Source organism: Macaca mulatta, chromosome 12, assembly GCF_049350105.2.
Source record: "Macaca mulatta isolate MMU2019108-1 chromosome 12, T2T-MMU8v2.0, whole genome shotgun sequence".
Taxonomy (NCBI): domain Eukaryota; kingdom Metazoa; phylum Chordata; class Mammalia; order Primates; family Cercopithecidae; genus Macaca; species Macaca mulatta.
In genome coordinates, this window is record NC_133417.1 from 24,483,873 (window position 1) to 24,510,502 (window position 26,630).

At 40.6% G+C, this 26,630-nt stretch overlaps 1 protein-coding gene across 4 annotated transcripts in view; it reads right to left on the reverse strand.

Annotated features, from left to right (window-relative positions):
• Positions 1 to 26,630, reverse strand: part of NCKAP5 (NCK associated protein 5) — a 983,044-nt gene that overhangs the window by 185,624 nt on the left and 770,790 nt on the right. For all 4 annotated transcript variants that reach the window (XM_077956875.1, XM_028830652.2, XM_077956874.1 and 1 more), the window contains 3 exons: positions 19,089 to 19,157; positions 9,503 to 9,541; positions 919 to 1,038 (listed from right to left, as the gene is read on the reverse strand). In XM_077956875.1, the coding sequence (XP_077813001.1) occupies positions 919 to 1,038; positions 9,503 to 9,541; positions 19,089 to 19,157 (228 nt within the window). The remainder of the gene's footprint in view (positions 1 to 918; positions 1,039 to 9,502; positions 9,542 to 19,088; positions 19,158 to 26,630) is intronic.

The window sequence follows — 26,630 nt, forward strand, 5'->3', positions numbered from 1 at the left end:
TGGCTAGTGGTTATAATGCTGGACAGTATCGTCCAGATGACCAGAGGCTGGAGAATGACCTTCCTCTCAGCCAATTAGACCATGCAGTGGTGGGCTGCCCTTTGTATGTTGCACACTGCCCCTGTGAAACCTCGATGCAGCCTTTGACAGCTTGGCCTCAGACGGGCTTGGGGCAAAGCTCATGGGAGCTTGTTTGAGCAAATATACACATTAATAGGATCACAAACATCGGAAATAGCAAAGGCCAGCCCTGCAGACCCCTCTCCCCATTCATGTGTTTTCCCTGCAGGGGCACATATTCTCTAGTGCTTTGTCAGGACCAGCTTCAAATCGATTCAAATGGCTTGACTTTCCACAGCTTTCCATGTTATGAAGGCAAGTAAAAAAAAATAGTTCAGTGAGAGCATTTAGAAAAAGACAACCTGTAAAAATACTGAGATAGAAACAGGAGGCGTTCTGTTATAAGAAGGAACTCCGCGTAGAGAGATATGAAAGAAAAACAACCCCCACATGTATTTCTGATTATAAAGAGTTTGAAATTTAAAAAAATGTGCTTTGGCATTACATAAAATTCTTCCTTGCTTATCACATATGCAAGATTACTAATGCTGGTTCCTAAAAAAATCAATTATTTCCTAACTTCTTTCTATGGTTCCATTTAGTTTACTACAGGACATTTTCTGATTGTCTCTTTTGCCTGTTTATTGTTTGTTAGTGCATTTCCTTATCTGCCTGTAGCTTTAGAAAGTCAAGAACTTAAGACACATTCAAATTTAATGACATATCTTGAGAGAAGAAAGAACGGGGATTCTGATGCAATATGCCTTGCTCATGAAGATGTTGCTAACTTCCCAACTTAAGTAACTTCCTGTCAATAGCATTTCAGTAGCAAAGATTGTTTTCCAGATAAACACATACCTGGAGGAGCAGATCAGAAGTGGGTCTGACTCGCTGGTGGAATAGGATGCTTAGTGTTCGATTCTGCTGTTCCAAATCAAACACTCTTGTTTTCAACTTCACACATTCCTCTCTTAGATCCTACAACAAACACATCGAAGGAGAAAAAGTCCATAACTGAAAGATGTCTTTGCATATTATAACCATGTTTTATATATCTCAGATCATTAGTAAAAAACAGTATTTTCATTCTTCAAAGCCCCCAGAAGTAAATCACATACAACGTTTTCTTCCACAGACCATTGGTCTGATAGAATTATTATGTGCAAAGACCAGTTTTTTTTAAAACAAAGCACCTTGAAATCAGAAATGCATTAATCTAGCATGCTATTTTTGAAGACAGTAAATCTTAGCGATATAAAGTCAATTTAAGTTTCCACCTATATATTTTGCCTTTTCATTGTCTTTACAAAAGCAATCATAGATCACAAGCCACAAGGACAACAACGTTTCTGCAGTGAATAGAGATTTGATGAGCTAAAGAAACTATCATTTCTGATGGAGTTTTTTGTTGTCATTTGTGAAAACAAGTTGAAATTCTCGGCACTGGGGCTAATAGAGTCAGTGATGCATTTAGCGGAAGAGAAATAACACGGAAGAGAAGGCTTTTAAAAGGCCACTTGCAACTTGCCCATCCTCTGAACTCGTGGATTTCCATATCTTCTGGGGCTTTCTGGTCTCAGTGCTGGGGGAGACGCACACTACTTAGCCCATTCTGGCATCTGTTTGGAGCAGCTCTTTTGAATAGTTCAAACACCAGAGACCTTTTCCCCAGCTCATGGAGGAAGTTGATGTACAAGAAGTGCCTTCCAAACTGACTGCAATAAAGGAACTTCTGGTACTTAAATATCTATGCCCTTTTGGATGGAATTCAAGGCAGACCCAGTAGAATAAAACCCAAATTCAATGCTCTTCAAAAGCTGACCCTTTTCTGCATTTCAAGCTATCTTTCAACTACTTCCTGATGTTAAAAAAAAAAAGTCTTCTGTTCTCACCAAGCAGAGAACAAAGGTCTGGCATGTTGTTCTCTAAAGCTCTACGCATTCCTTCTACCTTCTTCTCTTTTCCTTCCACTACCACTTTTCCTTCTTATCCACCTTCTTCTTTCGGTCCACATTTGGCTCTTTGACTGAAGTCCAGTTCAAACTTTGTCACCTTTCTGACCTTCTACCTGGCATCCCTCAATACCTGCTCCATTTTCTGAACTCCCATCAGACCTCAATGCCTCCTTTGTGACGGTTATCATATATTACTCAGTATTCATTTTATCATTTGTGCTCTAGACTTGTCAATTACACGACGCGTTTTTCACCAGGCGAGCACAAGAAGATACTGAAATAACCACACCAGCATATTGCTCTTACACTGTTTTCATTCCATCACCTAGCACGATGCCACATATAGTAGGAGCTTAATAAGTGCTCGCAATTATTTTGCCAAACGGGATGATGATTGCAAATTCTATTCTCTAGTGATCGGTGTGATACAGAGCATTTCTCAACACTTCTATTTCAAAGACTTATGTATTCTGATGTGGGCAGGTAGCTATTGGACTTAAGGCTCTGTAAGCAAGGGAGAGCCCAGGTCACAGTTCTGATGTCTAGGGCCTAAATAGGAGTCACAGAGGTACCTGGGCCTGCCATAAGCTTGTATGAATCTAATGGTGAAGTTAGAGCTCGCTAGTAAAGCCGCCTCTGAGGCTTCATGAGCATGCATCATCTTATACAGTAGTATTTATCCTATTTAAAGGTGTCAAAGAAACAGGCCAAGGTATAGCCCACTGCAGTTTCAACTCTCCTGGCCTTTTTTAGTTAAATGGGTAAAGCTTATGTATAGGGTGTTTTCAACTGATCAGTGCCCACAAATGGAGAGCAGAGAAAAGAAATGACATGTTCAGAATGACATGCAAGAGTGCAAGATCCAGCAGGGCAGGATCAAGAGTGCACATTTCATACTCCCGAGCACACACGCCATTTGGCAGAGGCCATTGTGGGGACCCACTCACTGCTCAAATTAAAAGGTGAAACTTTAGCCTGGCCAGCATGGCAAAACTCCATCTTCACTAAAAATATAAAAATTAGCCAAGTGTGCACGCCTGTAGTCCCAGCTACTCGGGAGGCTGATGCACAAGAATCACTTGAACCCGGGAGGCAAAGATTGCAGTGAGCCGAGATCGCCCAGCTGAATGCTTGCGCAACAAAGTCTCAAAAAAACCCAGTCTCAAAAAAAAAAAAAAAAAAAAAGATGAAACTTACTTTATTTTTATTTATTTTATTTTGAGACAGAGTTTCACTCTTGTTGTACAGGCTGGAGGGCAGTGCCGCAATCTTAGCCCACTGCAACCCCTGCTTCCCTGGTTTGGGCGATTCTTCTGCCTCAGCCTCCTGAGTAGGAGGGACTACAGGCATGTGCTACTACACCCAGCTAATTTTTGTATTTTTAGTAGAGACAGGGTTTCACCACATTGGCCAGGCTGGTCTTGAACTCCTGACCTCGTGATCTGCCCACCTTGGCCTCCCAAAGTGCTGGGATTACAGGCATGAGCCACTACGACTGGTGAAACTTGCTTTCTTTATTTAGAATTCAACCTCTGTGTCTCACAATTTTTGTTCTTAACATGTATGTAACACTCTCTGCTCCCAAACACTAATTGTTTTTAGTACCACTAATTAAGTAATTAATAAAACTTGACTGTGAGGCAGATAAATAGTAATAGTACCTATTGGATGGGAAAACACAATCATCCTCATTTGCAATGTAGAGATATGGAAATGGAAGCGTACAGTGTGGATATGCAAGTAAAAGGGGACCTGAAGGCAACAGTAACCACGATTTTTAGCAGCAAAACTGAGAAGACCTTGAAAGAGTTCTTCAGATGGGTAAAAATGAAATAAAAAGAAAGAATGAAAGAAAAAAAATCAATGTACTTTATAGAGAGTCATTATACAACTGCCCAAATTTCAAAGGCCATTACTATCACTTAAGGTATAGCAAAGTTCATTAGTGGGAACACAATTTATCGACCCTGGGAACTCTCTGTTCATCACTGTTGGCACATCCAGCTCAGCACACAGCAGCGGGGTAAGACAGAGGCTTTAGGGATGTGACACTGACCTGATGGCCATCGACAAACAGAAATGAGCTGGTCTGAAAATCTGGAGGAAGGCTTTAGAAACGAAAGAACTCTCCTCTGGGTAAGTGCCAGGGTCTGGGATCGCGGCTCAAGGGAGAGGCTGTACCATGTATCCTCTCTCACAACCCTTCTTTTTTTTCTATGACTTCCTGGCAGGTATCAGGTCTCAAGAAAAGAAAGAACCTCACTGAAAATATAAGGTTGTATCTTCAGATAAGAAAATGGGGACACAACATAAATATTTATCATGGAGGAATAATGCCAAAGATTTGACTATATTTCACATCACGAAAAAAAAAAAAGTACAGTAGTGTTTGGGTTCAAGAAAATACTCAGACCCATTTTCCTTGCACTATTCATGTCACTATCAATTGGAAATAGAGACTTAAAAGGTTACAGCTGAGCAATGTGATACACTGGTCTAACGGGCATCTCTGCATCTTAATGATCCCAAACCATAATTTCCCTGGAGGATCCACACCCTGTAATCCTGATAAATTCCCCCTGTGCTTGGGCTAAAGATGATTCTGGACTCACTGCTATACAGTACCTATAGGAGTACAGTTACTTCACGTATTGAAAAGTAAAATCCTGACCAGCTCTAGGCCAAAGTACATTTTTAAAAATGCTGATTGCTTAGAAGCAGGACATACACTAACATGATCACTGGAGTGTCATTGAAAACTATTTAAATCTGATTTTATCATGTAAAAATGACATGACAGTGGTATACCTATTTCAGAGGCAGTGTCTATCTTGGGAATACACGGAATTGGGGCTTAGTGGACCTGGGCTCTAGTCCTCATTGTCCACAGGACCTTGAAGAAGTGATTGCTTCTGAGCAGGTCTCAGTTTCCTCATCTGTAATCCAAGGCACTGCACAAAACTGGGCTTTTGTTCAAAAGACTGTATCTCTCATTAGCTTCATGGGATGGCTTTTCGAGTGCCACTTTGTTCCCTCCCTGAAGCCTAATGGCCACTAAAACCACCAGCCTCTTTTGTCACACCCCTTCTTGGTGGCTTTCAATGATATATCCCTCTCTGCCCCAAATGCTAAGGCTTTTGTAAAATGAAAACCCACTTCTGGAAAAGGCTGGTCACATCTCAGACAGACTCAGGGCTTCAACATCGAATGCCTAAAAGGCAAGACAGGTGACATAAAAGTCTGACTGAACTGGGATACAGCACAGGAAGTAGTGAGTCCTGTGACAAAATACATACTGCAAATCTCTACCCTAAAAGCCTTCAGATTAAAGCACTTTTAATAAGGGCAATGGCTAAACAGTTCATATAACTACAGCCAGTAGAGCCCATTACCAAAGCTCGTTGACGATCTCAGGATTAAATACTCACCAAGGCTCCTAGAAATTGGGGAATTGGGGAGTTAAAAATAAGATTGATTTTGAGAAAGCCTGACCCCAAATATACAGAGTCGGTTTCACTCCACAGATACCAAACTCTAAATGCTCTTCCTGCTACAGAAGATCAGCAATACTTCCAGAAGTTTTAAAAAGTCCTGCGGCTACCCTGCCTTTTATTTTATTCCCTGTGATCATAACTGACGGTTGGATTTCAACCCATCTGTTGATTTTCATGGCATCTCTCTCTGTCCTACTGAACTACGGTGGAGAAAAACAAGTGACTGAATGGGATTGTGGAGGAAGAATGAAGGAGTGGGTCAGAGCGTGGGGTTTACAGTGCAACAGCCATAATTAAAGCAGGGGCTTTGCCACTGCCCAGCAGTTGAAACTATGAGCAAACTATTTTTTTTAGTCCTACCTCACTGGGCTGCCTTGAGATCAAAATGACTTGGTGCATTTAAAGTGCTACACGTTTTTGGTTTTCTGTCCTTGTGATAGTTTGCTGAGAATGATGGTTTCCAGCTGCATCCATGTCCCTACAAAGGACACGAAGTCATCCTTTTTCATGGCTGCATAGTATTCCATGGTGTGTATGTGCCACATTTTCTTAATCCAGTCTGTCACTGATGGACATTTGGGTTGGTTCCAAGTCTTTGCTATTGTGAATAGTGCCGCAATAAATATATGTGTGCATGTGTCTTTATAGCAGCATGACTTATAATCCTTTGGGTATATCCCCAGTAGTGGGATTGCTGGGTCAAATGGTATTTCTAGTTCTAGATCCTTGAGGAATCGCTACACTGTTTTCCACAATGGTTGAACTAGGGGGAGGGATAGCATTAGGAGATATACCTAATGTAAATGACGAGTTAATAGGAGCAGCACACCATCATGGCACATGTATACATACGTAACAAACCTGCAAGTTGTGCACATGTACCCTAGAACTTAAAGTATATATAAAAAAAAGTGCTGCACGTGGAGTCTGAAGGCTTGTAAATGCCTGCTAAATATCAGCAGCCGCCTGATACCACACAGACCACTGCTGGAGAAGTGGACACAGATGGTTCAATTGCACCTTTACAAGGGAAATAGGCAGGAATTTGGAGTTTTCTCAGCTACATGCTATAAAATTGTTTTCTGGGTCTGCCTGAATGGCTGGATTCTACCATACCCAGCTTTATTCCATGTCAGTGAAGAAAACACACCATCGAAATATGTGGTTCCTCCAAAGAACATGCAGATAAGCCTGAGACTGTTGATATGAATGAAAATAATTGCAGAGAAAATGCCTTTCTTCTGTGTTTTGCTTAGTGGCAAAAACAAAAACAAACAAACAAAGAACAAACTCCAAACACTGAAGAACCTAGGCGAGTTACATTTTCTCCAAGTGTAATTGACTTAATGAAGATAAAAAACATTTCAGATAACAATATGAGTTTAACCTGAAGTATTGATTTCACTCACACTTGTGGACTTGGACCCATGATTTGGAGGCATCAAAGGAAGAAAGTTCGGTTTAATATGATCACTTTTGTATTATTGTTCTAAAGGGATACAGTCCATTCGCTTAAGGGAATCTACAGGTTTTTGAGATAAACTGAATTACTTGACTAGGTACACTGAACAGAAACTGATAAGTTAACGGAAATAATTTTTTTTTCTATCAGTATCAATAGACTCTGTTACTTCAGGATGCTTGTCTGGGCCAATTCATGATATGCCATGATAAATGTATTTCTGGCTGCCCAGTGAAGAGCTGAAGCCACAGCAGATTTGCCTTTGTGTCATAACTAATAACATATTCTAAAACTGCACAGTAATGCCTATTATTTCACCTCAAGGATCTTCTGGTGACTTGGATAAATCACTCAAGATTTTTTTCTGTTTCATCTTTGCGACCTACATTCCTTTTTGGAATTAGTTTTCTCATCTTCATTTGGAGTGCATTGTATATTTTATACTGCGCTCTTAATTAAAAAGAAATTTTAGTCTTTTTGCAGCAATTTTACAGTTCCCATAAAATCTGGAGGCACACATTTCTGCAGAACATGATTCTTTTGGAATCTCCAAAGCCCCCAGCATCTCTTTCTGCCTCATAGTGTCCCTGAGGTATGCTATCTCACAGTAGCACGTCTTTCTGTGTCTCACTGCTTAACTGTACCAAGGTAGATTTATCTGTTTACTAGTTATTACTTGGATTTGTGTAGCTATTTTTTTTTTTTTTTTTTTTGTAGCTGACCTGAAGGGCCCCTTTTTCTTTTTATCGTACCAGACGGCTTCCTTGTCTCTTTCCTGAGGCGCCATTAACAAAAGCAGGCATGAGAAGTCTTTCAACAGTTGTACACAGGGCTGCAATAGTACTCCCCCATTCCTTAGGTTTGTAACTAAGTCATCATAGAGTTTCAAGCAGGAGACAAACAATGGAGAAATTAAAGCCTTAGAAAAAGAAAAAGCATTCAAAAATGTTGCAGCAGCAATTACAATTTGTCCTCCAATATCTATTTCTCACCTTCTTCCAAAGTAATTTCAGCCGGGCACACACCCAGAACAAAGACTTCTTTGCCAGGTTTGTTAGGTGTGGCTGTGTGAGTAAGGTCTGTTCAAGGAGATGTATGTAAGTAACGTATGAAAGCTTTTGGAAGTGTCCTTTAAAAGACAGCTGCTGTATGCCCTTTATCTTCTTCATATTCCTCAGCTTTTTTTTCCCTTCCTGATGGCTAGAATGTGTGGATGTGATGACTGGAGCTAGCATAGTCCTTTTGGACCATGAATTGACCTTGAAAATGGGGCCACATTCCATGAAATACAGAGATGGAAGCTAGGGACCCCGTGGACTTTATGGAGCAGAGCTACCATCCCAGTTCTGTCTACCTGTCGGTTTGTACGTGAGAAAGAACTAACATTTTAGCTTAGTTAAGCCACCTCATTATGGATCTCTGTTGCTCACAATGGAGCCTAATTTTAACTCTACGTAAGTGGTACTCAAATCTCTTTATTTAGGCATGTTAGTGTAAAACTGGAAGCAGTTAAAATTATTTTTAGAAGGAACCATGACATTTTGACAGAAATAGTAGGCAAGAAAGTCTAGCGAAAGTTTCACAATGCCTGTTTCATATAAATTTTAAAGAATATTTAAATATCTCCATGAGAAGCAGTCAACCCCTAATACAATTATTTTCAATTAAAAAAACAAAATGGCATAAATTATTTTGCTGCCATTTGTCACATCATCCTGAATACGCTGTAGGATCTAAAAGTTTCTTTGGGAGAAGTCTCTATTTCACAGACAGAAATCAAAGTAAACAAAATCTGAGGGAACTAAAATTTAGCTTCTCAGAAGCATCATGGCCAGAGATGGAAAACATTCTATAAAATTCACCGAAACAGCCAAATTTGGGCAAAATTGACCTGCATTTACTGTCTGTGCCTAGATAATGTGATCTGATATTGTCTGAAGGAAGAATGGCAAGGCAGCAAACACATAGGTATGGAAATTTCAGGTACAGTGGTTACCATTATTTTATATGTACCACAAACTACTGCAGTAACTGTTCCACCTGCTTCTTTTGGTAGGGTCGCCACAGCAGTCCCAGGAGGTGGGAACTGTTATTCCCACATTATAGAAGAGGAACTAGGGCTCAGGGAAATTAAATGACTTCCCTAACTTCAAAGATCTCTTGCTGAATTTTAGACTTGCGTTAATGCTGTCCAAAAGAAGATACTCATTTTATAGGAATTGGGAGAATGCACCAACTTACTGAAAGTTTGTATTTACTAAATAAAAATGATGGGTTTGCTACTCATCTGGGTACATGAAAATCATCTTCAAAAGGCTTTCTATTATTTTACCGAGAGTTTGGATTTTTTATACAAACTCTACTGGTCACTGATGATACTTCGTAAGCTATCTAAAACACACAAGATTTTCACTAAGCGAATAAATACAAAAGTATTGCGTCTATCAATCACAATTTCCTAGCTTAACAACATGAGTTCCAATATAGTCACATAAGTGCCTTGAAAAGAACAAAGCCAGAAAGTGACCTACCTTTTGAGTAAGCAGAGCTTGAACAACTTGGTTGGCTACCTTTAAAAAATAAAGAAAAAGTTGTCATTTATAATAATGAGACTTTATAGGCACTGACTCTAATTTACCATTACGTTTCTCGCAGCTTATTGGAGCTAATTAGCTCCTCATTTGCCTCTTTCCTCTACATCCAGAGATCTGATTCTTTTCATAATAAGCCTATCCTTCTAGGTAATATTTTGCTTTCTCCAAAGATGACCTTGTTGCTAATTAAGATGGTTACACTTAAAAGATCATTCATACCTTGACTTTCACATTTCCATATTTGGAAAAATGATATCCTTTCATATACTCCAAGAAGGCTAAAAAATGATATAGTGCCAAACACAGTCCTAATTATCTGCACACAGTTTCTACACTTCACTGATTTACAATGTCCCTTGCCTCTCCTTCCTAATCCTTTGCTGTCTATTTCACTGCTTCATATTACTTGCAATAGAGATAGGTTGAATGGTCAACAATAGGGACAACTCGTTGTTTCCTCTATGTCCTGCTTTCATCTTCAATGTTTTCGCTTATGTCACCCTCTTCTTGTTGCTACCTGTAATAAAATCTAGTAGTTGTTTACTGCAACATCCATTTTTTTCCTTTTTCCTGAGTAACAAACCCAATCCTCTGGGGCTGGGCACATTCAACTGCATTTCCCAGCTACTCCTGTAGTGAAATGTTACCATGTGACAAAATTCTGGCCAATAAGACGTAAGCAGACTATTCTCTTGGGCTTACAGGAAGTCTCAAAGAAGAAGGGGGCTCACCCTTCATCATCTTCCTGACTAGGAATGGAAGTACAGCAATGGCTGGAACTTCAGCAGTTACCCTGACAAAAACAGTCACATATTAAGGATATTTGGACAGAGAAAAGGACAAGCTTGGTCCTGAGGATGCTATGGAGCTGTACTGTCTATTGAACATTGATGTGAGGGAAATAAGGTAGTCACTGTTATTTTGAGTTTCTTCCAGTAAACAACCAAACATAATTCTTAGTAATATTTTCGGGGACCTCATTTTCTTCAAGTATCAGGCAGCTTGGGACAGCAGAAGAACCTAAATCCCTCCTCAGCCCAAGGCAGTGAATCTTGATTAATCGAAGCCAATATTAGCAATTCCAGTGACTGGTTTAGGAGCGGGCATATAACACAATTCCAGCTAAGGACCACAGGTAAAACCAGTAACATGTTCCTGGTGTTTCAAGTATCTGGCATTTTCTCCAGGTAACCATTCATTATTACTGTATGTATTTGTGCTAAGATTTCTTTTTCATCTGCATATTTCAAAATACTTTGCATAGAATCACCTACTAAACTTCGCTATTACCTTGAAGCTATGTAGCTACATGGTTACCGTTGATAAAATTAAGGTGGACAGGTGAAGTGGGTGGTACGTTTCAGCTAATACATAAACTGTAAACATTTGATGTGATAACTGAAATTGACAGCATGAAAGACTAAATCCAAATACTTAAATATCCTAGATATAAGGCACTCTGTTTCATTCGTTTCTTCCTTCACTTATCCAATATAAATTTTCTGAGTATCTACTTGCAAAACTAGCTGATTGGGCCATGGTCCTTGACTTCAAAGACTCACACCTGGCAGCAAGTTGGCAAAAATACAATTATAACACAGTGTGACAAACATCTAATCATCATGGTAATTCTTACATTCAACTGGAGACTGAGGGACACTTTCGTGTTATTTCTCTCTTGGTAACACATTTATTTTTGGTGATGCTCAACTATTTGTGCTTCTTTCTCTATCTAGTATAGGGGAACAGATTATGGTAAGAATGTTTTCATGGAGCTTAATTGTTTTTTGGCTCAATATTGACAAATAGTACATCCTTCATGACAGCTGGCTACCAGTAAGTCTCATCGAAAATTAAAACACAGGCTGTCGTCAACTTTTGGTTAGAAAGCAATCACACCACTAGCAGGAAATGACTAAAATCAGATTATCTGTAATTGATTCGTTAAATTATATGCACAAGAAGGATTTTTTTCCCCATCAGAAAAAGTCTTTTCAAAGTTACATTGCAGACATTAAGTAAAAAGAAAGGCTGTTCATTGAAACGATGATTTTAAAGAAAACGTATTCTTAGGTATTTTTGATTTTTTTTCAGTGAAGCACAACTTACGGAACTACCATAGACCAAAGTAAACTATACTTTCATTAACTGAGACCCCATGTTCCTTTATCACTTTATTTGTTTGTGACCACAACAGTGATAAATGTTATCCAACCCAAGCAAATTGACCAATAGCATAATAGTGAACGTCAGTTTTCCAGCATTCATTCCAATTCATAAGTAACTAAGAATTCAAAGTCAAACTACATATCATCTATTTTATTGCTGGCAAATAAAACAAAACAAAACAAAACAAAACAGAAGAATTGAACTATTCATGCAGGTTGAATCAGGAACAAGGTACCAAAGTTAAATCATGCCATAAATAATTTACTTCTTTTGGATCTCAAACTTTGGATTTGATTTACATTCATAAAACTGCCCAATATCAATATTTTCTTTTCTTTCTCCCAACTGGTCTCTCGCTGAAACCATTCTGGTAACAGTGGTCACATAAAATAGCTCTATCCAGGATTTATCAGGAGACACAGACTAATATCCTAACTCTAACAGCCCACAGGAGGAAATACGTTATATCTCGCAATCCAAGCAGTTGCCCTATAGGCTTAGAGACTCTATATCTAACACAGTTCCTTCTGGCATGTACTTGGGAAAATTGTTTGCTCCACTTGAAAACTGAACAAAGATACACAAATGCCTTATTTCTTTACCTACTGACATGAGGTTATGTTACCCAGAAGGACTCGCCGGTTCTTCGAAAAAGAGCAGGCAGATGATACAGATGCTTTCCTCCATGCTGTCTATAATGACAGTGTCCGAGGTTTTGTTATCGCTTTTAACAGCTAACTTCCCCGATGCATCAATAGGACAGTTGCTTGGAGCTTGTGCCTGCAACCTCTACTAGGTTGAAAAGATAATGCCTGGAATGCGCCCCTGCTCTCAACCTAGCATTATGCCCTAAGCATTTGGGTTGCAAATAATCACACACCTATAGGCCCAGCTAGTGAGAACAAATCACTTCCAATGTCATCTGCCAGCTTTCCTCTCCAGAGAAAGGGCAGCAGCTAGGTTAGGCTGCAAGGGACTTGAAGCACACTGGAAAAGCAAAGCTGGCAGTCCTTAAGCTACTAGCTTGTGAAAAGCAAAGCTGGCAGTCCTTAAGCCACTAGCTTGTAGTACAGCCTCCCTTAGGCTGTCCGTGGAGGCTGCTCCCCTTTGCTCCTAGGAGATGGAGCAGGGCTGCAGGTGAGACAGGAATGACAAGGAGAGCGCCTGAGTACATCTCGTATTTCCTTCTCAGTAAGAATTCTCTCAGACAATCTGGCTCCTCTAACACATGGCTGATCTTCTACTCACACAAAACTTTGCTCTTCTTCCCTGAAAAACTTCCAGGGCTCGTGATTCCTCCATGCACTCTCCTGGAAGTGGGCGCGCAGAGGGAGGAAAAGCTGGGGCTGTGAAGTTGTCTATTATTTTATTGCAAAACAGTCCTTGAAGCTGAATAAGAAGCCACACCAAGAAGTTTATTCACAGAGAGAATTCTCAGCCAAGGGCTGGGGTGGAGGGTGGAGAAGCTACGGGTTTGTGGGTGTGGGGAGTGAGGATCTCCAATGGCTCTATGCTTTGACAGTCCTCTCCTGGCTAGTGGGCTTGCTTTCATACTTTCATGAGCTATTTCACCATGCAAAGCCACTGTCGTGTCAACAAAGTAACTGAAAAATCTAATCAGGAAAAGCATGTGTTTTTGAAAATGTGCTTTGGAGAGGTGTTCTATGCTTCTGAGCTTGGTTGATTGTACTGAGGCAGCTAGGAGAAAGCATGGAGAACATGGACTTGGGTTAAAACAGTGCCTATGTTAACTTCACACACTGACATGCACAGGGGATGGGAGAGAAACCTGACTTTTCTCATCCATAAAATAGGGGAGCTGCCTACCTCTAAAGTTGTGAAAAAGGCATGAGATGATAGACATAATCAGTGAAACCATCTAGGGCAGGACTTGATATAAAGCAGTCACCCCTAAACGTGAATCAGGCCAGTCGAACTTTGGAAAATATAATCCATGTTCAGGTAAGCAGTTAAGAAAAAATGCTTTAAGAATAAGGGATTTTATTTGTAAGGGCATGAGGGGTATGTATATGTGTGTGTGTTTGTGTGTGTGTCCACATAATATACATGTATAAATGTAAGTCAATAAGCATCTGTATTATTCATTTACTTTGTAAAACAATCCTGTAAGATACAAAAAAGAAAGAAGCTCGAAGAGGTAAATACACAGCCCCGTACAACATTGGAAAAGGGGGAACAGTGAACCCTAGTCTTCCTAATCCAAAGCCCATGAAGTTCTCTTCTTCTAATTCAAATCAGAGTATTTGAAGTGGGTCTACTATTTTTTTCAGCTGATTAATCCTTGGATTATCATTTGGGTTAGTGCATAATAAATGAGTGCTCATCTCTGAAGAGATAACTGAAGAAATTAGTCTAAATATGTATGTGAGATTTAGGGAAACACTAATTTGGAAATTAATTTCCTGCTGATACTCTCCATTCATTCATTTAGTCATTCAACAAATATGCATTAGGCACCTAGTGTGGGGCAGGAATCTGCTGGGTCCTGCAGAAATAATGTGAGAAGAAATGCAGGGACTGCCTCCAAGGTGATAGAATCTGGGGCAAACAAGGAGTAGATCATCTGTAATTTCCAAGAAATGAGTATTTTGAACATATGAAGGTGACAAGTAGGATCGTCTTCCATTTCCGTCTATCAAGACCTTGCTTTTTTTTTTTTTTGAGACAGAGTCTTGCTCTGTCACCCAGGCTGGAGGGCAGTGGCACAATCTCAGCTTATTGCAACCTTTACCTCCTGAGTTCAAGCGATTCTCCTGCTTCAGTCTCCTAAGTAGCTGGGTCTACAGGCTCCTGCCACCATGCCTGGCTAATGTTTTGTGTTTTCAGGGAGACAAGGTTTCACTATGCTGGCTAGGCTAGTCTTGCACTCCTGACCTTGCGATCCACCCGCCTTGGCCTCCCAAAGTGCTGGGATTACAAGCGTGAGCCACCATGCCCAGCCAAAACCTTGATTTTAAAGATGACGTAGGGCCCAGCAGTGGGATATGCCTGAGAATGTCCTGGGAATGATTCTAAAATCCAGGCTAGGAATGTAGCATGCAGTTCAGGGAGACAGGTGAGAAATAGTCTCAGCAACCTACTTCTACCCTTACTTAAAATTCTTTTTTTGGTCTATTTCTGAACTACATCCAAAGGTCTAGTTTTCAACGTCCTTGCGCTCTGAAGTGTAGAGGTTGGAAAATAACTCAACTCTACCATCGTCACTGACTGTAAGGGGCCAGTTCTGATTGGAGAGGAAATAGCAGTTTCTCCAACTTTTCCTGCAGAAGCCTCCTGGAATGTTTGTGAAAATTGCCAATTTCCTGTCCCTGCATACCGACTGGGAAGGTCTGAATGAGGTCTAAGGATATGCAATTTTAGCAACCACCACACATCTTTCTGATGCAAAGGGCTCCCAGGAACACACCTTGAGAAACACTGGGATATGGTTTATTTTATTTTATTTTATTGCTTGTAGCTTTATATTATCTCAGACTTTGTTGTGGAATCAGAAGTAATTTAAAACTTCCACATGGGTCTGTGCTCTTCTATTACTGTATCTAAACTTGGCGGCGGGAGCTTTCATCCTTCTACTGCAAATTTCTGAAAATGCTCTCTAAAGCACAGAATTCAGATAATCTAATTGTAGTGGTTCTCAACCCCAGATGAACGTTATAATCTCCTGTGGTGCTTTAAAAAACCAGAAAGCCCAGGCTCCGCCCAAAAGCAGAGTCAGATGGGAATCTCTGAGGTGTGACACAGCCAGCAGTATTTTTAAAGGTCCTCAGGTAAGTCCACCAAGCAGCTACGGAGGAGAAGCACTTGCTGTTCTGGATCTGAGACCTCACCTGCTGCAGCTCCTTCTGCTGAAAGACACCCTTTCCAATTCTGCCCTCTCCTCTGCTCACCTACCTGCTGCTCCTCCTGCCCTCTGGTGACTGCATTCTGTGTTTCCAAAGTCCACAGTGCAGCTCATTTGCTCTGTGACTTTCTCGTACCTCCCTACTCTGCGACTGTCCATCCCTTGCACTTCTCCTTCCAGCCTGCGAGTGCTGTGAGCTCTCAGGACCTGGGTGAGGCTGACAGCCAGTAAAGGTTTTCAGGATACAACCGAATCCATCGAAGTGCAACGCAGTGGTTTTAGATGTTATTTTACTTCTTTGCAAGGGAATAGTAGGTATGAAAGAAACTGTGGCCAAGGCAATACTGTGAATAAATAGCAAGTCATTGCCTGCCAGTAAGTGTCTGTCAAACAGCTAGACTAAAAAGCTTGATTGTAACATGCAAACCTCCGAACTCTAAGATTAATCCCTTGGTTTTTCGTTTGTACTGCAAGGCAGGGAGATGAGATAGGGAGCAGTAGCGGTGATGATGAAGTGTATGCATGCACACCTGTTTGTATACAGGTGTGTGCACATGCATTTGTGGGTGTGTGCACTTGTGAATGTGCATGCCTAGCAAGCCAGGGTCTATGTGTGTGTATCTAGGAATGTGAGTCTGTTACCTTCTGAAAAAATGTGCTCTTTTATTGGAACACAGATTCTCAAGTGTCTTCCCCAAATCCTCAATATGTTCCTCATTTCCCAGAAAATAACAATCAGTGCAAAAAGGATTGAAGAACATTTTATTTATTTATTTGAGATGGGGTTTTACTCTGTCACCCAGGCTGGAATGCAGTGGCAGAATTATGGCTCACTGCAGCCTGGACCTCCTGGGCCCAGGCGATCCTACTACCTCAGCCTCCCAAGTAGCTGTGTCTACAGGCACATGCCACTACACTCGCCTAGGTTTTATGATTTTATTTTTTTTTATTTTGTAGAAACAGAGTCTCCCTGTGTTGCCCAGACTGGTCTTAAACTTCTGGGCTCAAGTAATCCTCCTGCCTCAGCCTCCCAAAGTCGTAGAATTATAGGTATAAGCCACTGTGCCTGTCTGAAAAACATCTTAAGTTTACATTTTATCCACCTGTGTATGTCTGATGACACCCACTAGCAAGGAAAACACTTACATGAGGCCTTACCTTGTTAGTTTGTTTAATTAGTATAAAAAGCCTTGAAAAGAATTTCCAGTTGGCATTATTACTACATTCAACTACCCCGTTGAGAGTGTTCTCTTACAATGTGTGGAAATGAATTATCTACCCTCATGCAATTAGTCATAAAACAACCTGCACGTATAATCAGGGGTCAGTATTCATGAATACAAAACATGTGTATTGCTTAGAGGCAGTTCTTTGCTGCAAATCACCTCTTTGGCAACAGTTAATTTTTGCAACTAAGAACAGAGCAACACTCCCTCTAAAAAGTCTGTCTTCAGTGGAAACTTTATATGAAATGATTTTGTGGATAACTCATATTTTTGAGTTATCCCACACATTCTGATGAAACCTACAGAATGCAGGCTTGGGAAACACACAGAAAATAGACTATGAGTTTCCATAAAGAAATGTGAGTGCTTTGATTGAGGGAGAGGGTTGACCTGTGGGAGAACTGGGACAAAGTTTCCGTGGTGTGAGTCACATAAATCTGACTTCTAAATGCAGATAAAATCTCGGCAGAAATTTCTGTGCAGGAGGTTAAAGTGAAACTTTGCTAATCAATATATATGACCCAAAGGTACTGTATGTTCCTTTTAATATCCTTGGATCTCTTTGGTCTTTCTTGCCCTAAACTTTGACTGGACCACGAGCCTGGGGAGCAGTGAGGGCTGCTGAACTGGCCTCACTAGACTCTGAGCCATGTCAGAGTCAACTAACTTTAGTGTTTCTTTTAACTTTGGACATTGTCAAGATTATTCTGGTCTTTTAAGGTCCTGACAGGACAGAGACTTGCAAATACCATTTTGCTTGAGTAACTAACGTATGTGGTTGGGAATATTAAACAATATATCTAATATTAAACAGTTTTCTGGGAACATTTTGAGAGTTCTTCAACTACGTGTAAGTAACTGATACAAAGTGATACGATGATGACAGTGTCTCAAGCTGTCAAGTGCGTCAGCATCATGGGGAGAGCTTGTTGACACATAGATCGCTGAGCCCCGCCCCAGAGTCTCTGATTCTGTAGGTGTGTCGTGGGTCCTGAGAATCTGCATTCCTAATGAGGCCCCAGGGGAGGCTGATGCTGCTGGTCCAGGGATCACATTTTAAAAACCACTGGTGCAGGGAGACGCCAAGGACTACTGGACCTCAAGAGGAGACAGACTGCTTCCAGTCTGAAGGGAACAAGAGTTATATATGGCGTCACTGCTGGGAATTGAGCATGTGTTCCTTACAGATCCCCCCATTGACTTATGGGACAGTACATGGGAGGAGAGGGGGATGGAGAGGGTAAGAAATATCAAGAGGAGTTAGAAGAGATTTCCCTCATGGATAGTAGGGAGAAAAAGACTGATGAGAGACTGGCAGTTCCCACTGGAAAGGTACTGGAACCAGACGGAATGCAGTTTTTCTTTTCTTTCTAAAATCTGCATCAGGTACATTGTCACAAATCTCAAACTGAATCACCCAGAACACAATAAAGTTTTAAGGTGCTGGACAGATGACTAATGAAGTGATCTCATTTAAATAACAACTCCAATCACTGACAGGTCCTAGCTGAGAACTTGTCAGGGCGCGAATGGCCAATCATGGCAGGGAGAGACACGATGCATCGGTGATGGGTGTGGGCCCTGATGGTGTGAGGCGACAGCGGGGGAGGACGTGGGCTCTGAGCACCTGCCCATTTTCCCCTCGCCTCCCAGAAACTCTCAAATGCCCACCATCTTTGCCATCATCTCTTCATTATCATCACATAATATTTATCCAGTTTACTCATGCGTATAGCCCCGTCTTCTTCCATTCTGCTCCAATTTTCTTCCTCACTTCTCTTTCTCTTCTTGGCTTGTTCTGAATCTACTGATTTTTTTCCCTCTGGCTGCCAACTGTGAACATCATCCCCACCCACTCTATCAAGGATTTGCTTTTTCAGAAATGGTGGTATCCAACTGGAGATGCAGCATGCCCCGACGTGGTTTTTCTCATTCATTGGAAGGGATCACACTTACTGGACAGAAAGAATTTATCATACAGTGAACTGTGGCCCAAGAATACGAAACAATAACCAAAAGGAATATACAGATGCCTGTATAAGGAATTAGGGAGGGAGGGAGGCAGACACACACAGACACACACACACACACACACACCCTCATACACACACCCTTCCTTTTCAAAGGCTACATGTTTACTACATTTCTTTGGAGGAGAAAATGGTGATGTTTTGTGGAGACTGGTAGCACACACATGTATTGAGATCAGATTAAGGGAACCCTAACTAGTCCAGCCTTGGATCAGGAGTCTCTCCATCCCCCTTACCTCATCAAGACATCGCTCATATTGTTCCCTTTGATTTTCATTCTCCAAAGCCAATGCTGAATTCTCTGCCTGCAGTAAGATACAAAAATAACACAAATAAATCAATGCAGTGTTGTATTATGTGACAACTTATTCCATACAGTTACTAAATATATCTCCTCGGGATCTAAAACAATCTTTTAGAAGTACCTTTGACAAGTTCACGCCATACTATTATAAATATTGCAGGGATGACTTCTGTCTTACCGACTTGCTCACTAAAATACATGACAACTTCAAGAAATGCAGAACTTGATATTCTGAACAGGTAGAAAATCAAATCATGGCTTGATGTGACACTGTTCCCTAAAAGGACTACAATGTTTATTTCATTCTATGAAAATGTAAATGGGAGAAATGCCTTAATCCACTTCATTAAGGCCTGTCATAGACTCACAGCCTAATATTTGTTTAGGCCACAGAAAGGAATCTGACATAAAGTCATGAAAGCATAATTCCAAATGCAAACTAAATATGTTATTTTCATTGTTAGTCAATGACTTATGAACATAAGATAATGAGAAATGTAAGACTTGAACTATACTTAAGCCTCCCCTTCCCTACACTCTTGTAATAGTGCTGCTTTCTCCCTCCTTGGAGCCACGTGGGTACGCGTTTGAATACGGTTATGAGGGTGACATGTGGAATAGTAAGGGGGGAGAAAAGCAATCAGTGGAAGCTTATTAGGTTTTAGAAGGAGCATGAAATGATGGTATAAAGCTGCTCTCCACCTCAGGTGACCTGGTTCCACTGCAGCCACGGCAGGTTCCTGGTCTCAATCTTCAACTGTGCCAGTGAACCCTTCCTAGGGCTGTGACAATGACCACCGGCTCTGAGCCCCCACGCAATCTTGGCTCTACCTGCCCCTTCTCTAAAATCCTCCTTGACATTTGGAAGTAGGGGTATAGTGATCTAAATCAGTATTTTCAAAATTATGGTATGATTTTTAGGTGGTACACAGATCAACATTTTAACTTCATAGTTTTTTCCCATCCATTTTTCTAAGCTTTTCATTTGGAAATAATTTCAAACTTATACCAATGGATGAATGAATTATGGTATGTATACACAATGAAACACTATTTGGCCATAAAAAAGAATGAAATAATGTAATTTGCAGCAACGTGGACAGAACTAGAAGTCACGTTAAGTGAAATAACCCATGCACACAAAGACAAATATTGCATGTTCTCACTCATATGTGGGGGCTAAAAATGTGGATGTCATAATGATGGAGAATAAAATGATAGATACCAGAGGCTGGGGTGGGGGGTAGGTGGGAGAGGGGATGAAGAGAGGTTGGTCAATGGGTACAGATATACAGTTAGACAAAATATATAGTTAAATAAAAGGTATAAGTTCTATTTTTTTAACAGCAGGGTAGGGTGACTATAGTTAACAACAATGTATTGAATATTTCAAAGTAGCTAGAAGAGAGAACATGAACTGTTACTAACACATAGAAATGATAGGCTGGGCGTGGTGGCTCACTTCTGTAATCCCAGCACTTTGGGAAGCAGAGGGTGGTGGATCACTAGAGGTCAGGGGTTCGAGACCAGCCTGGCCAACAGGGTGAAACCCCGTCTCTACTAAAAATACAAAAATTAGCTGGGCATGGTGGTGCACACCTGTAATCCCAGCTACCTGGGAGGCTGAGGTGGGAGAATCACTTGAATCTGGAAGGTGGAGGATGCAGTGAGTGGAGATTATGCCACTACACTCCAGCCTGGAAGGCAGAGTGCGTGAGACTCCATCTCAGAGAAAAAAAAAAAAAAGAGAGAGAGAGAGAGAAAAAAGAAATGATAAATACTCAAGCTGATGGATGCCTCAAATACCCTGACACAATCACTATACATTCTATACTTATAACAAAATATCACATGTCCCATAAATACATAAAATATTATGTATCAAAAAACAAAAGGATAGTATAAAGAATCCCACAAACCCTTTCCTAAGATTCACAAATTGTTAACATTTTGCCACATCTGCTATATTGATTCCTTCCCATTTCTTTTCTGCACCTAGAAAGTACCTTGTAGACATGATGCCTTTTATCCTTAAATATTTCCATGTGTACTTCCTCATAACAAAGTCATTGTCTTGTACAATCACAATATAGTTGTTAATTTCAGGAAATAAGGAAATAGAAATTTACACAGTACCATAATCTGATCTACAGTTCTTCCAATTTCACCAATTGTCCCAATAACGTCCTTGATAGCAATTTTTTCCAATACACAATCCTATCTGAATAGTTTGTCTTTTTTTTTTGGATGGAGTATTGCTCTTGTTGCCCAGCTGGAGTGCAATAGCACGATCTTGGCTTACTGTGACCTCCACCTCTTGGGCTCAAGTGATTCTCCTGTCTCAGCCTCCCAAGTAGCTGGGATTACAGGCGACCACCACCACACCTGACTAATTTTTGTACTTTTAGTAGAGATGGGGTTTCACCATGTTGGCCAGGCTGGTCTTGAACTCCTGACCTCAGGTGATCCACCTGCCTCGGCCCCCCGAAGTGCTGGGATTACAGGCGTGAGCCACTGCACCCGGCCTGGAATAGTTTTTCTTCTTATGCTTTTTTATTTCCTTCTTCCCTTGTTTTTCCCCTTATTTCCTCTTCTTCCTTGCCTTTTTTTTTTTCTTTTCTCCTTTCTGAGTAGAGGCCAGTTATTTTTTTGAATATCCCTTAATTTGGGCTTCTCTGGAGTTTCCTCATACATATTTGGTGGAAAGAGTGCACAGGTGATGCTGGGCCCTTCTCAGTGCATCATAACAGCCACGTGATGTCCATGGGACCTGCTGCTGGACATGTTAACCTTCATCACTTGGTTAAGGTAGCATCTGTCAAATTTCCCCACTATAAAGTTACTGATTTTCCTTTTGCAATTAATAAGTAATTTGTGGGGAGATATTTTAAGGCTCTGAAAATATCCTATTGCTCATCAAACTTTCACCTACCTATTTTAGCAACCATCAATGATTTTTAACCAAATCATTGATTACCTTGGTTGCATATGGTGACTTCTAACTCCATTTTTCCATCTACATTTATGAGTTGACATTCTTCCACAAGTAAGTGATTTTCCATTTATTAGTATGCAAACATCGATTCTGATAATTTTGATGTTCAAATCACTCCAGCTTTGGGAGGCAAGCCCCTTTAAGTTGGTGTCTGTATCCTTTTGACATGTACCCATCATTTCTTAAATACTTTCTTTTTTCAGCAAAAACAGATGTTCCAGGACCATCTTGCTTTTTCCTTGCCTCATCCCTGAAATCAGGCATTTCTCTAAGGAATTCTCCTTCCTCTTACTTGGGGAATGATATTTGGGAACTAAGATCTGGGTGTTAGCCTGTATCAGTAGCTACTAAGGAGTCATTGCTTCTGGTCCCTTTCAGTGGAAGGATTTCTCCACACTCCTACATGCACAGGCTCAACACCCCCACCACACCCCAAGCCCCACAGGATTCTTTAGTGTCTTCTCCTTTTCATATTAGAATCTTCCTTTTTGTACGGTTAGAACTCAGGCTCTCAGCATTATTTTAACTCCTTTGTTCAATCTTACCATGCGTACAAAATTGGTACACTATCCAAACCAGTGCTAGGAAAGGTTCAGATTTGTGTTTTTCTTTAGGACAAAAGTATAAAGTAAAAACACTGTGTTCCAAGTTATTAAGTTGGGTTTTCCCCTCCCTCCCTTTTAGTGTGGTTATATTATTCATTTGAAATTCAGTTCAGTTCATTTGTTTCTGATGGTATTCAAATTTAATTTCCTCTCTTCTTAATTACATTTTGTTTTTTAGAATACATAAAACATTAACAAGAATCCAAAAGTTAAAACTATATTAAAGGGTATATATTGAGTGGGTGTCCCTCCCTCTCCTGCCTCATTCCTGTCTACTTCTTGAAGATTCTTTAATAGTGTCATTATCCTTTTTTTGTCTTCTTTTGTTACTGTTAAAATCATGTCCTTTGGCCCGGTGTGGTGATTACAGGCTCACACCTATAATCTCAGCACTTTGGGAGGACAAGGTGGGAGGATCCCCTGAGCCCAGGAGTTTGAGACCAGACTGGGCAACATAGTGAGATATCTGTCTCTACTAAAACTAAAATAAAATAAAAATTAGCCAGGTGTGGTGGTGCATGCATGGAGTCCCAGCTACTCAGGAGGCTGAGTTGGGATGATTGCTTGAGCCCTGGGAGGTCAAGACTGCAGTGAGCTATGATTGTGCCACTGTACTACAGCCTGGGCAACAAAACCAGACCCTGACTCAAATACACACACACATATACACACACCCACACAGAGACACCCACCATGTCCTTTGACTCCCTCCTATTACATATCCAACAATCACCTTTCTTTCTTTCTCTCCTTTTTTCCTGCTATTTTATTAGTTGCACTCTTTCTACTTTGCCAGGGTGTGTCATTTTCACACAGGCTTCTTCCACCTTTGCCCCTACCCTTGGTTTGGCCTCCTTAATAGATAATGGCTGGTTGGTCTTAGGTTCTTTTGCTTCTGTAGCAAAAGAAATTGCTTTGAAATTCCCTCTTTTCCCTTTCCCCTTCACAACCACATCTCCATACGGCACCTCCTCTTTCCCCTTTATCTCCTTCTCCCCTGGCAGGCTGCCTCTCTGAGACAGCCACCTGGGTCTGCTCACTTTCCAGCCGTGTCCAGCAGCCCACTGGATCTGCCACATGTCCACCTGTGTGCCGTGCTGGCCTTGGGCTTTCTCATTTCCTTGGCGCCCTCTGCTTTCCATCTCCCTGGGCACACACACTGGCAGCAGAAGTTACATGGGTATCTGGTATTTATTTTTCTACTTAACAGTAATCTGAAATTCAACTGTTCTCTGTTATGGGTAATGCAGAAGGCATGGGTTTTATGTGGTTTCATTTGTGTTTCCTGGTGATATGAATGTTTTCGTTGGCAGGCGCTTGACAAGTTTCAAATGTAGGTTAGTTGTTACTTTAATCAACGACAAAATAGGAGAAATGATCGAACCAGACTAGGGCACAAAAATTGAGGAAAACCCCCAGGAAAAGTCTGTTTGAGAGTGACTTGCCATTTTGATCAAGGTCAGATCATTTCAACTTAGTCACAGTTCAAATTCCAGAACTCCTCAAACACTGTTTCTTCTTCAGGTTACAGTTTTGAACCTTGGCTTTGCCCTTGTTCCTTTGGGGCTGAATCCCTGTTTTAACAAACCTGTGAACACCCCAGTCCCTCAGGTGGGATCCTGCCGCATTCTTTCAGGTCTCATAATGGACAGACATCTGCCACACAGCACAATCCTTCTGTGCTCAGGCTGATGGTCTGTTTGCCCTTTTTAAGTGCAGTTATTGGTTATTCCCAGACTGTTTCTTCTCTTCATTCTTCACCAAACTAAACTGACTCTGCTGTTTCCTTCAGGGATTGCTTTTGGCCAGTCCCATGGAAGCTTTTCCGTCTCTGCAGCTGATATGGAACCCCTCAGTTCCTCTTCCGGCCCAAAAGGAAGGGCAGGCTCAGGTTCCAGTTCCATTCTGTTGCAGTCTTACTAGGCAAGGCCATGTTGAGTAACTCTTAGCAAGTCACTTATCATTGCTGGGTTTGCAATTTCTTAGTTAATAAACAAAGAGATCCAACTTGCCAATCTACAAAGAAACTACCAGTTCAAATATTTGTATACCGTGAATCACGGAGGAAAATGCTAGAATTCCAATTCTACAAAGTCATGATTTCTTTGGAGAAATTTACCTTTTGTGGGGTCTGCTGATTTTAGTAAGCCAACAGCACAAAGGATAATGGGAAGAGATAAAGGAGAGAACTGCAAATGCCACTTCACACTGTTTTCACTTTAAATGTCTTGGAAAAAATGTGTACAGAAATAAAGCTGAAAATGGGAATTTATATGGGATGTCTATATCTCGCTCCTACCCACAATATCACGTTGCAATAACACTGCAATCGATCCATTCAGATAATTACCGTCATTATGCCGTTTACATTACTTGCCTCACGTTTACTGCTCTGACAATCTATTACTGCCAAGTAAATTAAATACCTAAAGGGTGCTGGTGAAAGCACAATAGTCACATTTATCGTTACTGTGTTCAGTTAAAGAGACCAATTTAATTGATGTAATCCTACACATCCCATGGGACCAAAAAGATATTAACAATTATGCTGGTGAAGTTAAAATAATCTTGAACTGATGATTTTCTTTAATCCATTTGCATTTATTAGAGATTCAGGATTAACCTGCTACCAACTTAAGACAACAGAGAAAAAAAACCCCTCTTAACTAAATGTGATTTAAGAAACAGTGAATATTTATATAGCAGGAATGGGAAAGGATAAGCAAAGAGGGAAAGGAAAGAGAATATGCAAGTGTCACTACCAAGAATTACAGATATTACAATACAGGTCTTTTTCTACTTTAAATAAGCAGGTTATTAAAGTCAATATGCCCAGAGGATGCAATGAGAGCGTTCAAGTAAATGTAACAGTGGATCTTTGCATTCAGCTTTGTCTTCCACAACAATCAAAAACTTTTGCTAGACTTACCCGGTGACTTAGAAGATTTCCTGCTCAGCGTGGTTTCCCCATGGCTCCAAATTATAGTGGTCTAAATATGTTCATGGTTTCATTTCTAAAAATCCTTAAATGTCCTTATAAAATCAAAGAGCATCACAGAGCAAATCCATATTGGTTTGGTTTACTGTGGAAAAGGGGTTTGATTTGATAGGTAAAAGGAACTGTGTTTCTCAGAGGTCCTGCTCAGTGAATAGATGGGCTGGCTGGTGCTTACGAATGATTGAACAATCTGATGCTTCTAAAGCTACTGTTCTACATTAATCCTGTAAGTATGTGTTATGTTTAAAATCTTTGTATACTATAAATTTGTTTAATAGATCCTTTTCCACAGACCAAAGGTAGACTAATTCTATACAAAAATCTGTCCTCTGCATAACATAACAGCTCTGCTGCAGGCTTTTCACCTCTTATACTTTGTCTCCACTCATTTCTACGACCTTATATATCTGCTTCTCCACAGCACACACCATATCAAGAGTCAGGCTCAGCTCCTAAAGCTCCCGTGCTCCTTCCTAGGCTGTGCCTTTGGTTTTGCTGCTCTAGTATGGAATACGCTTTATTCTCCCATTGGCCTCTCTAAATCCCACTCAGTTTTGGTGGTCTGGCTCAGGTCTGGACTTAAAATACTTAAATGAGGACACATTTAAATTTTAAAAAATGGATGTATAAAAATGTACCAAAATATTGCAAAGAATTCCCCCACACCATTCCACAGACTCCTCAAAGGTTAATGTTTTACCACTTTTGCTTATCATATAATAAGTATCTATATCTGGAGACAAATTTTTTAAAACATTTGAGAGTAAGATGCAGACACAATGCAATGTCCTTTTACCTCTGAATACTTCAGCATGTACTTTCTAAAAATACATTTGCTATATAACCACTGTGTAGTTATCACATTCAGGAAATTAA